Raw genomic sequence first — 14,651 nt, 5'->3', positions numbered from 1 at the left:
TTGATGTAGGACGGATTTAACAATGTTTAAAATTTCTGAAGGCGGTATAAATCATGGGCTATCCCAATCACTGTTATAAGCACTGTGATCCTCAGAGTAATGGATGCTACAGCTCTGAGCAGTTAGTTACAGACCAAAGCAAATACCTCCCTATTTGTAAGCAATTATAAACAACACATACTAAAATGCTTAGAAACTACGTCCAAGAACTCTACGTTGTATTAATGAGTGCGCCTACACTGATGGATCAACACTGGTAAATGTTGTACACTGAATATTTTGTCTAGAACCGTTACAAAGGAAAGCGTAGTTACACAATAAGGTTGTTTACTACCACTGAAAATGGGATGGATAGTTCTGTATTTTGGCATGTAGCATTTGAAATGAACAGACATTCAAAGTCATTCCTTCGTGCCAGAAGGGGCATAAGCATTTTCAGGAATTTGAGAAGAATTGTTTGAGGGATTTGCAGGTGTTGCTGACCTCAAGCCTCTTTACGTGAACTTCGAGAAATGCTACTGTGAGCAGCTAAAGGGTGGCACTCATTTGATCTCGTTTGCTTAATTATTTGATGCTATAACTAACGTGATGCCAATATATCTTTACTTTTAAATTTTTTTATTGATTTTAGAGAGAGAGGAAGGGAGAGGGAGAGTGAGATAGAAATATCAATGAGAGAGAACATCGATTGGCCGCCTCCTGCATGCCCCCCACTGGGGATGGGGCCCACACGTGGGCATGTGCCCGGACCGGGAATTGAGCCGGTGACCTCTTGGTGCATGGGTCAATGCTCAACCACTGAGCCACACTAGGCAGGCATGATGCCAATATTTCTAAAATACTTTTCTTTCCTGATGGTATAGCTATAAAATCCTAACATGAGATTTGAAGATGAAAATCAGCCTTGCCTGTATAGGTAGCATAGGAATCCATTTAGGCTCAGAGATAAGATATAAATCAGTGGATGAAAATGAAATTTTCTGGGGGAGAAAGAGAATGAAGGAGAAGAGGGAGCTGAAACATCCCTTGAAGAGGTGGCTGGGACCACCGGACAAAGCTGGGAGCAGCGAAAGACAGAGAGGGACAAGGCAGGCAAAGTAAACGAGTTAGCGGTTTTATTCATCTCATTTCCTGTCTTGGCTCAAGACTCCATAGAAGAAAACTTCTCAGAAAGTCCTAGTTTGAGTGCTCTTGAGTGGTTCCATGTATTCTGCACTGTGAGCTGAACAGCCCAGCCTGTGTGTATGGTTTCTCTACTAGTAGATCAGAGAAACACTGATCTACTCATCTGAAAATGCACACTGAGACAAGAACCGATTCCTCAGTGGGTTTGCCTGCGAACGTCTCCCGTCCAGGAATGCACACGCCTTCATACTCAGCTCCCTGCTCACCCTCATGCCAGCCCCCAGCGGGGTCGGCGTCACCTCCGGATCACTCCCCGATCCCCTGAGACAGAATGATGAACTCTCATTCATGCACTTTGGCAGTTTGGGCACATCTCCGTTTTCCCCTTGGTCGCTTTATGTACATCAGTTTTCCTTATAAGTCCACAAGCTGGTTGAAGGAAGGAACCATTTGTTATTCATAGTTTACCCGATGACACCATTTTTGGCAAACACTGGGCACCCAATGAATATTCATTGAATAAGTGTATTTGATACACCAGTGGCAAACTGTCACATAATTCTGCCTGTTTACATAATAGGATTTTTGGGGAGAGGGGGTACGTGCCCCCAGCAGGAACTGAACCCAGGACTCTCTGGTCCACAGGCTGACACTCAACCGCTGAACCAAACTGGCCAGGCTACATAACGTGGTTTTTATTTTTATTTTTAATGCATTCAGAACCCAGGCTCTTGTTATAGGCAAAATTTAATGAGAAAGTGTGACGTAGGAACCAAATGCTTGCATGTTTGAGTAGTGAGCTTTCTTTCTTATTAAATGCATTAAATACGTATATATTTTTCTCTCAATGTAGTAAATGTATATATGTATGTTAAGGTTTTCTTTAGGTCCACCAATCTGGGAGCGCAAATAGAATCACAGAATTCCAAAGTTTTTTTGTTTTTTTCTTGCTTGCTTACGTGCCACCTACTCAGCGTGTCTAAAATCCAGCCCAGGTGTGTATTTATATAATGCCACTGGGTCCTGTCTTCTTTATGCTCAAAAATATGCTCATGTTTCCTTCTCCTGTTGCAGATTCTTTTTGAGAGCATCCTGCTGGGATTGCTGAACACAGGCCTGACTAGCCACTCTGCTCTGATAGGGACTTCCACTTACATGTGGCATCATGCGTTCGAATGGGAGCCACTACCACTACTAATGGATATTCTATCACTCAGGTTTCAAACTAGCTTGATGTTCCAAGGTTAAGTGTGAGAGACTTTTTCTTCTTTATTTTTATCTTGCAGTATATGGAGTGCGGGGTGATGTGTGTGTGAGTGAAGAGAATGTTGCTCACAAAGCTAGGCTGCTTGTGCAAGTGATTTTCTAGAGATTCTAATGAAACAATGCCTCTTGAACTGACTTCTGCCACTTCCTGGCTGTCTGAGCTTGGACAGGCCACGGAACTCCCTGTACCCTTCACAGGGTTTGGTGAGAACTGAATGAGTGACCATGTATAACATGCTAGATCAACAGTGCCTGGCACATTTTATGTGCTACTTAAGTGTTCGCTATTATTATCATTTGTGGTGACCATTTAGGATGAGATTTGGTGTCTTAATCTTGACCAGTCTTATTTCTTTCCCTCTAAGACACTCCCATACATGGTATTTACACAGGAATCTAAAACAAATCGAGATCAAGGCCCCTGACTCAATACTGGTAAGCCAGGATTGGCAAGTGAGCTTGAACTCAAGACTGACTTGGGGTTTCCCCACCAATTTCAACATATAGATCTAGTCAGACATATGGCAAATGAGAAACCTAAGGCCTTTTCGACATTGTTATAGGGACATAAAGAAGAATCTCTTTCATGGGGTAGTAGACAGGTCTAAGAAAAAATATATTTATTTTTATATAACTGTACATTTGTAAATGTTTTATATCCTGACATATTCAATACTTATAGTCAATAGCTCTTATTCCTAATTGACTGATGGAATATATGACACGCTGATAACATTGCACAGAAGAGAGGTGGCAGAAAGCAGTGAGAATTAACTGTCCTGGGCTCAAAGTTACCATCTTAGCAGGAGTGCTAAAATCCAGAAAGAAACGTGCAGTCTATCTACTTTGAGAAAGCAAAGGACAAGTTCAGGGTGAACTCAGCAGCTGGGGAAAAGAGAGTTACAGAAAGGGAGCGCCATTCTTGTGTATAAACTCTGCTCAAGTCTTTAGTTGACCTCTGAGCTATGGATGTTCTGGGTGGATTCTAAGCAGCACAGTTAAAGATAATAAAACTGAACTGACATTGCAGAATTTGGAGTTCAGCCATGAAACAAAATATCAGTGCTCTTCAATAGAACATAACAAAATACAGTCTCCATAACATATTATTTATAATGTCCAGAATAAAATCCAAATTTATTAAATATGAAGAAACAGAAAATTATGCCCCATACTTGTGAGAAAAGGTAATCAATGAAGATCATCTTTGAAATAACCTAGATTTGGAACTTGTAGACACAGAGTATAAACATTCATTAAAACTGCTCAAAGGTACAAGGGAAACTATAAGGGACAGAGCAATGGCACCTGGCCCATATATTTGTGTATAGACACTTTATTCTTTATATACAATAGCATTAGTTATGAAAGTGGTGATGATGGAAAATAGTTTGATCATACACACTCAAAAGACTCGTTGAATTAAAATTTATTATGTATGACATTCATTCATAATAAGCTACAATTTAAAACTTCATAGATCTCAGAGTTGACTTGAACTTAAACAACTATACTATAAGGTCAAAGATAATGTATTTTATAAAAACAGTGCTTAAAAGTAGTCTGAAGCCCCTGAGGTAGATACATTTACTTCCAGATTTTGGGAGGAGATGATATAAAAGAATGTTTTAAGAAGAGACAGATGTGATAAACCTTAAAATACACTTAATTAAAAAAAAAATATGTGGGCATGATGGAAGGGGGTGAGCACCCAAGTGCACACTGTGGAGAAAGTTCTGAACGTAATGAAATGATGGGGCAGTCTTCGGCTGGAGGATATCGGTTGTGGCAACAGTGGCAAGAGAGAATGTATGACGAGTCGCAGGGGCCAAATGGCAAAATGCTGGACCAAAAGTTTATACATGGTTCTGAAGACACTAAGGAGCCAATTAAAAGACAAGATACAAAAGGCCAACATTGTTTCCTTTGAAAACCACATACCTGAAGAGCATTTCCATTGCTTATTGTTTGTGATTGTTATAATCACCTAGCACAAAAAAGCAAATAGAACACCTCTTGTAATTTTAGTGCAATTCTATTCAGTCTGTTAAGAATTAAGTTACCACATGGCAGATTTGAGCAAGGAAAAAAATGAGGAAATTTACTACAAAATTACTTAACATTTTGGTTACAAGATATATGTAAGAGTCTATGGTTTTACAAAATATTTCACTGTACTATTAGAGAGAGTCCAATTCTGCCACTTTTTTGGGTAGAGGACGGGCAAATTTAATTTCATCTTTAAAAATGAAAACCCATGCATAAAATACGAATTAGGATTAAATTGTATGTTGTTAAGTTTGCAGAAACAAGCAAATACTTCTTTCTTAAGGCCCTTTTTGTGGCCTTTTCTTTTTCTTTTTTTTTTGTTCTTTTTTTTAAAATTCTCACCCGAGGACATTTTTCCACTTTTTATTCAGATAGAGTGGGAGGGAGAGAGAGAGAGAGAGAAACATCAATGTGAAAGGGACACATCGAGTGGCTGCCACCCACACGACCCAACCAGGGCCGGGGACAAACTGCAACCGAAGTACGTGCCCTTAGCGGGAACTGAACCTGGGTCTCTCCGGACCACAGGCTGACACTCTAACCACTGAGCAAAACCGGCCAGAGCTTGTGACCTTTTCTGATGAGGAAATTCAGAAGATTCTGTTTTCAGTTTATTATCAAGCAGTTATAAAATTATATTAAACATTTTAAAGTATTAATAACAAAAGCAAGGCATAACAATCATTCATGAGTAATATGTTTTTATAATATTTTAGTTTGCAGAAAAAGCACTAACTGGAAATATTTTGGTTTTTTGGAATATCAGAATATAATACTACCAGAGAATCTTAGAACAGAAAGGACAATGGAATTTTAAATCTCTGCACTCATGATTAATTTATCCTTCTTGTTACTCACCCTTTATAGTACTGACATCAAGGAAAGGAATGTAGACTTGTGGCCATAGATACATTTTGTTGCATATAAGTGAAGTACTATGTGATACTTGTTTAACTTTAAAAGGCGCCATTCCCCTCCTGAATTGTTCTGTGGCATGGAATGGTGTCTAACCCTCCTGAGATAATCTATATTGCTATGTACATAAATATTCCTCCTATTCTACCATTTCATGAAGTGTACTTTGTTTAGAACATCTCCACCAATGGTCTTATGTAATATCCTATGAAAACAAGGCTCAATCCAAATATGAATCACTCTCTCAGATGAAGTTGTCCTTGTAAATTAGCCTAGTGCTTTAAAAATAATGCTGTTCAGGGGTGAAGGTGAGAACTATGATTTTTTTCTTCCAAAGGAAAAATTAAGCCAACAAATTCTGGTATTAACATTTCAGCTCCTCTTATTTGTTGGTTTTATGATATCAATATACTTTAAAATTTACTATTTAATCAAGAGCAGCAAGGCTAATAAACTTTAATACAGTTCCATGCAGTGATGATCAAAGTGTGATCATTAAATGCCAGATGGTACAATCATCACACAATCTACTCACTTTTGTGTTGTTTTGTCATGCTTTGGGGTTCCTGGGGGGCACTTTTTGTTCTATAACCCTGAGGTTTTTGCAATTGTTCTCGGTATCTCTCTCTAGTATTTGGATAAAATCATGTGCATCTAAATTTCCTAACAGTCAAACTCAAACATGTATCTCCCTTTGCTGAAATATCTCTATTTAATATAATCACTTACACTAGAAACCATACAACAAAAAAAGAGACTGATGAATTAAACGTTGACCCAATTCGTGATCAATATAAAGGAATATATTAGGCATCCTTGAACTCATTATATTACTTTCCTGCTTCTTATTGTTACTCTTTACTTTAAATCTGCATAAGAGCACAACTTCTAATAAAATACTTAATGTATGTATGATCTGCTATTCAATTTTCACAAAAAGTTATAGGACAGTATGAATAAGAATAACAGAGAATTTTGCCGAAACAATTTCTTTTTACAATCAGACCAGTGATTAAATGCAGACAGCTTGCTGCCTTACCTATCTTTCATTCTTCTTGCAGAGATTGAGGTATTAGAACATCTAGGATTTTGGATTTACATGCCCAAAGTCTCGTGCTGGTCCAGCTTCTTTCGATTTGTAGGTGAACAAACAAATAAATTCTTCTTATCCTCTTCTGTTTATGTGCTCTGGGTACACCCTGTCTTTACGGCAGGGGTGATTTACGTCTATGTGTTACTCAAACTCTAACTGGCCTTCAACTGCTTGTATAAAATGTTCTGTTCCACGGACACCTCACTCGTTTGGGAATGAAAACATCAGTCCATCAGCTCATCTTCTAAAGCATGGAAGGGATTTAAAGTGGTGCCTCAGTTTATTCGTCAACATCTCCCTGAAGTGATCGCCCACAAGGAAATAGAAGACGGGGTTGATGACACTGTTCAGAAAGGCCAGAGGTCGCGTCACGATGTAGAGGCATTTGATGATGACCTGAGCGCACCGGGCCTGCTCCCACAGGCGGGAGGCGATCCTCACGTTCCGCATGACGTGGTAGGGAGTGAAGAGCACAGAGAAGATCACCACGGCCCAGATGACTAAGTTGAGAGGCCTTTCACAGGGGAAAGTGGTAACCTGCTGCTTGATTCTCTGCTTTAGGAAGACAACGATCTTGAAATAAAAGAAGCACATCACAAAAAGAGGGATGACGAACCCCGAGAAGGTTAGGCATATGCTGTAAATGAGGCTGTGGTTGGCGTTCCCAGAACTTGCATAATCGTTACATTTGATGCCACTGTCACCCGTCCCAGGGTTTATGAAAAGAAGCATGGGCACAAGCTCCAAGGTCACTAACAGCCAAATGGTCAAAGAGATTAAAACAGCGAACTCTTTCTTTTGCAGAAGGTGTTCTCGGAAAGGATGCTTCATAAGCAGGTAGCGATCAATGCTGACGAAAGTGAGGAAGAGGATGCTGGTGTAGAGGTTGGCATGAAGCACGTACCGGTTGCTGATGCAGAGGATGTCTCCATAGGTCCATTCTTCGTGGGCATAACTCTTCATCAGCATGGGAAGCGTGCACAAAAAAGTTATGTCGGAGATAGAGAGGTTAAAGAGATAGATGTTAGTGCTATTCCAGTTCTTCAGACAGCAGAGGTAGCCAAAAACAACAATGCTGTTCCCAAGGACTCCCAAAACGAACTCAATTCCATAAAAAATGGAAAGGTAGTGTTTTTCCAGGGCAGCCTCTGCTGCCAGCCAATTTTTGCAAGATGCATTCCATGCCTAAAGGAGAGAGAAAAAACATAAAGATGAAACACTAGACTATGACTAAAGACATAACTTCACTTAACGTAAGTTTTATAAATGTTTGTTTATTGAGTTTTTGGAGAGAGAGGAAGGGAGAGATAGAAAGATCAATGTGAGAGAGAAACGTCAATCGGCTGCCTCCTGTACGCCCCCTGCTGGGGATCCAGCTCAAAACCCAGGAATGTGCCCTGACCAAGACTCCAACGGGGGCCACAGTTCACGGGGCGAGGCTCAATGCACTGAGCTACAGGGGCCATAATAATAATTTTAAAATAACACTTAAAAGTTGAACTATATGGAGAGTGGTTTACATTAGTACAGGTACATGTGTATACATACATATCTATATCACAAATATTTCAAAAGACATTTGCTGGTACCTTCGAACTATTGTACTAGGCAGTGGTAATGATAACAGTGAATGAAATTTTCTAATCTTAAACAATTTATAATCTCTTGAGAAGAATCAGAAAATGGAAAAATAAGTGCATGCCATATAGGGTGGGGCAAAAGTAGGTTTACAGTTGTTCCTATGGAAAAGAATACAATCATTAATAAATAATAATACAAGGATAATCTCTGCGTTTTATGTTCTCACAGCTGTAAACCCACTCTTGCCCCACCATGAATATGACAACGAGTATTCCAGGCATAAGGAAAGGCATGTGCAAAGGCCCTGCAGTGGAAACACACACAGAGGGTTGGAAGAACTGCAGAGGCCAGTGGAAAGTGCAAAGACGCAAGTGAAGAGGAAGGTCTCTAGGACCTACCGTGGCCCCCAGCACACTGTAGTCGTTTGACAGATTCTGCTGAATTAAATTAGATTGAACCATGATCTAGAAGAGAAAACAAGGATGTTTATAACTCCAGTCTCGATATTTTAATAGCTCTTAACTTTGCTTCTATATCGTTAAAGTATTATGCTTATTTTATTAAATTCGTGAAATGCAAATCCAGTTTTAAAGCATGATTTTTTGCAACTTAATCTATAAAGCTGAAAATCTTAATGATAATAATAATAGCAGCCGCTATTTACGGAAAGCTTGGAGCTACCAGGCACTGTGCTCACCTTTCCAAGGACTATCTCATTTAATAATGGGGTGGGACTGTGATTATTTTTAGTTTTACACACAAAGTCACTGAGGCTTGGAAAACTAAGTCTCTTCCTCAGGTCATGGGGACTTGACTAGGGACTTCATGGCTGCGTGATCAGGCCCCTGTAGTCCGTTTCGGCCTCACCTCGCATTGTTCAACTCCTTGCTCACGTTCCTTCCTGTTCTTTGAATGCTCACAGAACTTGCCTCATATTCAGTTCGTTGACTCTCTTTTCCTGTTCTGTCTCATATCTATATTTCTTTCAGATATCAGTTTAAGTGTGGGTTTCCCAAGAGAGCCTCTCTGACCCACTCGGCTAAATTCCATCCTCACTTTTTCTGCTCTCATTTTATATTGAGCTTCTTCTCGGCACTTCTCTCAACTTGACCTTGCTCATCGTTTATCTTGTATACATGGCACAGTGACGACAGAGTGTAGAGGGTCCGGGCATGCTCGCTGAGTGGAGAGATACATATAAATACCTGCCTGTTTGGAAAATATTTGTGTAAATATTTTCTCCATTATAAGATAAGTGGTAAGTCCATCAAATTAAGCCCATTTCCCTATTTTACTCTAAAAGCTGACCCTGCAAATAATGTGACTAGTATTCAAAAGTGGCAATTGTAACAGTAGTAGTAGGTGTGATATTTACACACAAATTTGTAGAAAGAAAAATATAATATACAGGTTCTAGGATCACTTTGAAAAATCAAGGGTAATTAAAGACTTAGGGATTCACATCTGAAGTTAATAAACATTAGAAAGTCTAGAACATGTACCAAAGTATTAATAGTTTTATCCAGAGTGATAGGAGTCCAGCGAATCTTTATAGTGTGCTTTCTCCTTTTGATTTATCTAGACTTTCTAATTTCCCCATATTGGCATTTATTTGATAATATTAAAAATGAACAATTCTTAGAAAGTAAAAAAAAAAAAGGTTAAATGTAAAAAAAAAAAAAGGGTATATTTTTAAATAATAGGCTTTAATTTTTAGACCGATGTAACTCTTCACTATTACTTCTAACTGTATTCTTAGCTGCTTTAAATTCCATCCATGACTTCTGGGGCAGTCCCCTACTGTCCTCCTTTCTCTCCTTGTAGACATTTTTGTGGTCTAATCCGTATTTTCCCAAGATTTCAATGTTGTAGCTCTTCAAAGCTCAGTTGTGGGCAACTTGATTTGGGAATACTCAAAAAACTGATGCACACACTCAAGTGAATATTAAGACAACAACAAGTTTCCTTAAGACAAAAAACGTGTTTCGTTGATTAATTTCCTCTTTTTCTAGTCATAACTCTTATTTTTCTGCTTAGTCAGTTCTTAAATGCACTACACTGACTTGGGTCAGTAGCTTATGTGCAGCGGGCAGGTCTGACTCCCACGGAAGAAGACAGTGTGTGGGAGTAGACCTGGGAGGCAGATGACCAGTAGCTAGCCCTCAGGCCGGTCAGGGGCCACGGCGAGCCACGGAAAACTCTTCTGCATTTGAGTTGTCCACTGGGATTGGAGATTAGGGAGATAGTAGGGATAAAAAATATCAGGACTGAAATAAGAAAAATGAATGGCTAGTCCACTTTGTCCTGCTTCTCAGAATGGTTATTTCATTCATTTAAAAAAAAACAAAACAAAAAAACATTTTATTATGTAACACTCACTCAGAAAATGCACAAAGGCAAAAAGAAGAAATCAAAATGATCTGTAAACCAACCACTCCTAATATTTGGATATCTTCTTACAGTTCAATATTTATTTGAATTCATTTTTACAAACATATTTTTAATAGATTTGTTGTCTTTAAAAATATTATTCCTAAGTCCATAATATTAATAAATTGTGATTTTATAAGCATAAAACTGTCTCATATTTGCAAACAGTTTAACCTCACCAAGATCCACAGTTTCCAGGGTAACAGATTCTAAGTTGAATGATGTTTACAGTTAAGTGTGTTTTCAGTGTGGCTGTCACAATTCTACAAATTGATGGGGAAAAAACTGACCCTTAAAGCAAAACTTCCAATTGAAGGGAAATATCCTTATAAAAATTAATACTCTCTCTTCCCCTTCCTAGTGGTTGGATTTTTGATTTTTAGAAAATAAAAATGGTAATAAATAGGTTATATATAATTTAGATGAATTATTTTTAACAGGTTTTTTGATTTTCAGATCTTAAAAATTACAGTGAAATCTTTAATTATATATTCAAAAATATACCTTTACTTGTTAGAATTGTTAAACTACAAGTAATATTGAATTGACTCACATAAGCAGATAAATAGTTCTTAACTTTAACTTGAGAATGTTTCTTTCACTTTGCTTATATTCAGTCTTTTGAAAGTGTATATTTTGAAACTTAAATTAAAAACATTTGATAATTTAATAGCTTTTATGTTTTTTCTTATAATCATCACAATAAAGAACATTTATGAAATAAAAGTGTTAAAATGTTATAGTAATGGTGTCAAATTGTGTGTTTATGAATTCTTGAAAATATCTCACCAATTATAAAAAGTTTTGGAAGGTATAATAGCAATGGTTTTTGCAATTTTCCATTTCTCCTTAGTGAATTATATTTTTGAATAACGCAATTTTTACAAGCATAATTGTTAAATTTAATTTTTAAAATTTCCTCTAGCACATTATTTTCTAAACATAAAAAATATTATATGTGATAGTTGTCTCACATGATTTAGAAACTTTTTTTTTCACGTAGTTATATTTGTAATTCTCATTAACTTTTTTGATGAAGCCTAAGTTATCAAGACATAAGCAAATATTATAAACCTCTTTAAATAAAATAAATTTAGTATTTGGCAATTAAAACAAGGCATTCATTCCATTTGTTAAAAAATAAATATAAAGGAAACATTATGACTTCCTTTTAGTTTATTTTGCTGTTCTACATGTACATATGATCAACAGTTCAGACAGTTCATTTACACATTGCTTTAAACCTTAATTACACACAAGCTACTGTTCAAACAAACCCCTAACGAATGTTATATATTTGGGCAATGTGAGTTACATTACAACTTACTGTTCTGTTGGAAGGTCCTGATCCCTTGATAGAAATTCTTTGCCAGCAACTTGATACAGCTTCTGACCCAGTGCTGTGCCTCTGGACATAGTGAATGCAGTTTGATTTGCATATCATACAGCCAAGATGAATAATTCAAAAGTCAAGAAATAATTTATTCAGTCAAACCTCCAAGCCAAGATCAAGTAAGAAAACTCCTGTGAAGTCCAGACACAAAACAAATTGCTCATTTCACAAATAGATTTTGAAAAGACTGCTATCGAAATAGTTTTATTCACTATCAAAACAGAAAGCATGTGCTATTTTTAAGTTCATTTGCATATTTAAAGGGAAGTGTTTGTTTATATTGGGGATACAATTGCTTCGGCTTTTTAAAACCAGTTTTTTATAAAAGGCTTGAGATATAGCACTCATAACCATAAAATTCACCCATTGTAAGTGTACAAATCATGATTTGTAGTAAATTCATAGAGTTGTGCAACCATCACCACAATCTAACCCTTCTTTCTTTCTTTCTTTCTTTCTTTCTTTCTTTCTTTCTTTCTTTCTTTCTTCTTTCTTTCTTTTTATTGAATGTATTGGAGTGACACTGGTTAACAAAATTCTACTAGTTTCAGGGGCACAATTCCACACACATCATCTGTACACTGTATTGTGTGTTCACCACCCCAGGTCCAGTCTCCACCCATCACCATTTACCCCCTGCCCTCCTCCACCTCCCTGGCAATCACCACATTCTGCTGTCCATGTCCATGAGTTCTTTTCTCTTTTTTGCTCAATCCCTCCACCTCCCCCAGCCCCTGCTTCAGTTTTCAGCCCGCTCTGGGTGAGTCTGTCTCTACTTTGCTTGTTAATTCATTTTTTTCCTTAAATTCCACATATGAGTAAACTCATATGGTACTTGTCTTTCTCTGAGTGGCTTATTTCATGTTGCATAATTGCAACATTATTTCCAATAGTCATGATTTGGAAGCAACCCAAGTGTCCATCCATAGATGAGTGGATAAAAAAGCTGTTGCACATTTACACAATAGAATACTACTCAGCCATAAAAAAGAAGACAATCTTACCCTTTGTGACAACATGGATGGACCTAGAGAGTTTCTACTTTTTCTTTTTTCATTTTTAAAATTAAGAATTTTTAGTGAATTCTATATTGGGCATATAATGACTAAATAGCTATTATCCACAATTTTGACGGAACTATAAAACAAATTTTGGAGGCAAATCTGAATATATGTTCTGTCAGCTCAAAAGGGATACTAGAGCTTCAGATATTTTCCATTTTGTTTTCTATGATTAAATCGAGAGACAAAGAATACTTCAGGTGGCTAGGAATTAGGGAGAGGTGGTGTCTAAGTAAGATAACCTCAACACACGGCAATTCATACACTCAAGTCAAAGCTCTGCATAGCACCTGGAAACACATCACCAGTTTCAGACAGGAAACACACCTGGCTTTTCTGAGGATTACGTTAGGTTTCTATTCAAGTAAACAATTGATCTACTAGATGCGAAGCATAGGGTTTATGCTATGTCCCTTACTATGCAAGCAGTAGTAATTTAATTTGAGTACCATAAAAATTGAGCATTGAGTTAGCAGTGACAGACAGAAGTCCCCAAAGAAACTTATAAATGATACAAGCTTGGTCTAGGAAGGGAGCAATAAAAATGGAGCGAACATGAGGACTGGGTAATAGGCTGGATGTGTAGCATGAGGAAGAAGAGTTGGTCAGGAATACTTCCCAAGTTTTTGGCTTTAGCATCCAAGCAGATCAGGTGCTGGTAATCAATATAGAAAGGACTTGATTATGAGAGGTTTTGTGATGGATTCCACGTCTTCAAATGCCCCACCCCCTCTGGAATGCGGCAACATTTGGATTAAGTTATTCTAATAATGTAACTTTTGTGTATTTTATTATACTTGAACAAAGGTTAGATTTATCTTATAGTTACAAAACAGAAAATAAGGACTTTATATCTTAGCATCCTTGTATCTGTAGGAAAATGTTGTGCATTAATAGAAAACTTTGCATTATTCATACTAGGGTACACCCCTTTAGTTTATCTGATTCTTGTTCTATGAAAGCTATTTTATAATATGTAAGTTGTAGAATAGTGATATCAATGCAAATTTGGTCCTTCTCAGTATATCTTCAATTGTCTTCCCAGTATTGCCATAATTTGCACATTTATTTCAATATTCCTGTTCTGTATTACTTTGTTTGAATAGTTATCTCTTAACTGGTTATGATATCTACCTGGTTCTTTTATTGATTGTGAGTAAAATAAAAATTTTAAACTGTGTTCAAAAACAAAAAGAAACTCTATTTATTACAACTGGTCTTCCTGGCCAAGCATTTTTCCTTCTCCAATATATGAGAGTCCAAGATTTAGAAACTTAAAAAAAAAATGTTGTGTCTATCTATCTATCATCCATCTACCTACCTACCTATCTATCTGTCTATCATCTATCTATCTATCTATCTATCTATCTATCTATCTATCTACCTACCTACCTATACACACACATACATACACACGTTCATATATATACACATATATAATATACTTAAAAGTATATATATATGAATGAACTATAAGTGTATTTATACATGAAATGCATGTATATTTATTTGTTTATCAAATAATGTCTCTATAATTTGTTGAGTTCTTATATTTCAGGTATTGCACTAAGCAGCTTCATGTAATAGATGCTTCTAAAAGCTCTCCCAAGTTATTATTTTTAACTTTTTTCATTTGACAGGTTAAAAAAAGTAAGCCTCAGAAAGGTTAATTAACTTCCTCAAAGTCAGAATCTGTAAGGAGAGGAAGCTGAGTTTAAATCTATATGTTTTTCTTATA

At 37.0% G+C, this 14,651-nt stretch overlaps 1 protein-coding gene across 1 annotated transcript; it reads right to left on the bottom strand.

Moving 5' to 3' along the window:
- Positions 1 to 6,361: 6,361 nt before the first annotated feature.
- On the bottom strand, positions 6,362 to 11,903 carry SUCNR1 (succinate receptor 1). Its single transcript, XM_036243566.1, has 3 exons — positions 11,787 to 11,903; positions 8,428 to 8,493; positions 6,362 to 7,633 (listed from the first exon to the last, which is right to left on the bottom strand). Exons 1-3 carry the CDS (start codon positions 11,901 to 11,903, stop codon positions 6,686 to 6,688), a joined length of 1,131 nt encoding a protein of 376 aa, XP_036099459.1. The 3' UTR covers positions 6,362 to 6,685.
- Positions 11,904 to 14,651: the final 2,748 nt, after the last annotated feature.

The sequence above is a fragment of the Molossus molossus genome, unplaced genomic scaffold, assembly GCF_014108415.1.
Source record: "Molossus molossus isolate mMolMol1 unplaced genomic scaffold, mMolMol1.p scaffold_m16_p_5, whole genome shotgun sequence".
Taxonomy (NCBI): domain Eukaryota; kingdom Metazoa; phylum Chordata; class Mammalia; order Chiroptera; family Molossidae; genus Molossus; species Molossus molossus.
The sequence above is the reverse complement of the archived record's forward strand: the minus strand, read 5'-3'. Positions and strand labels throughout refer to the sequence as shown.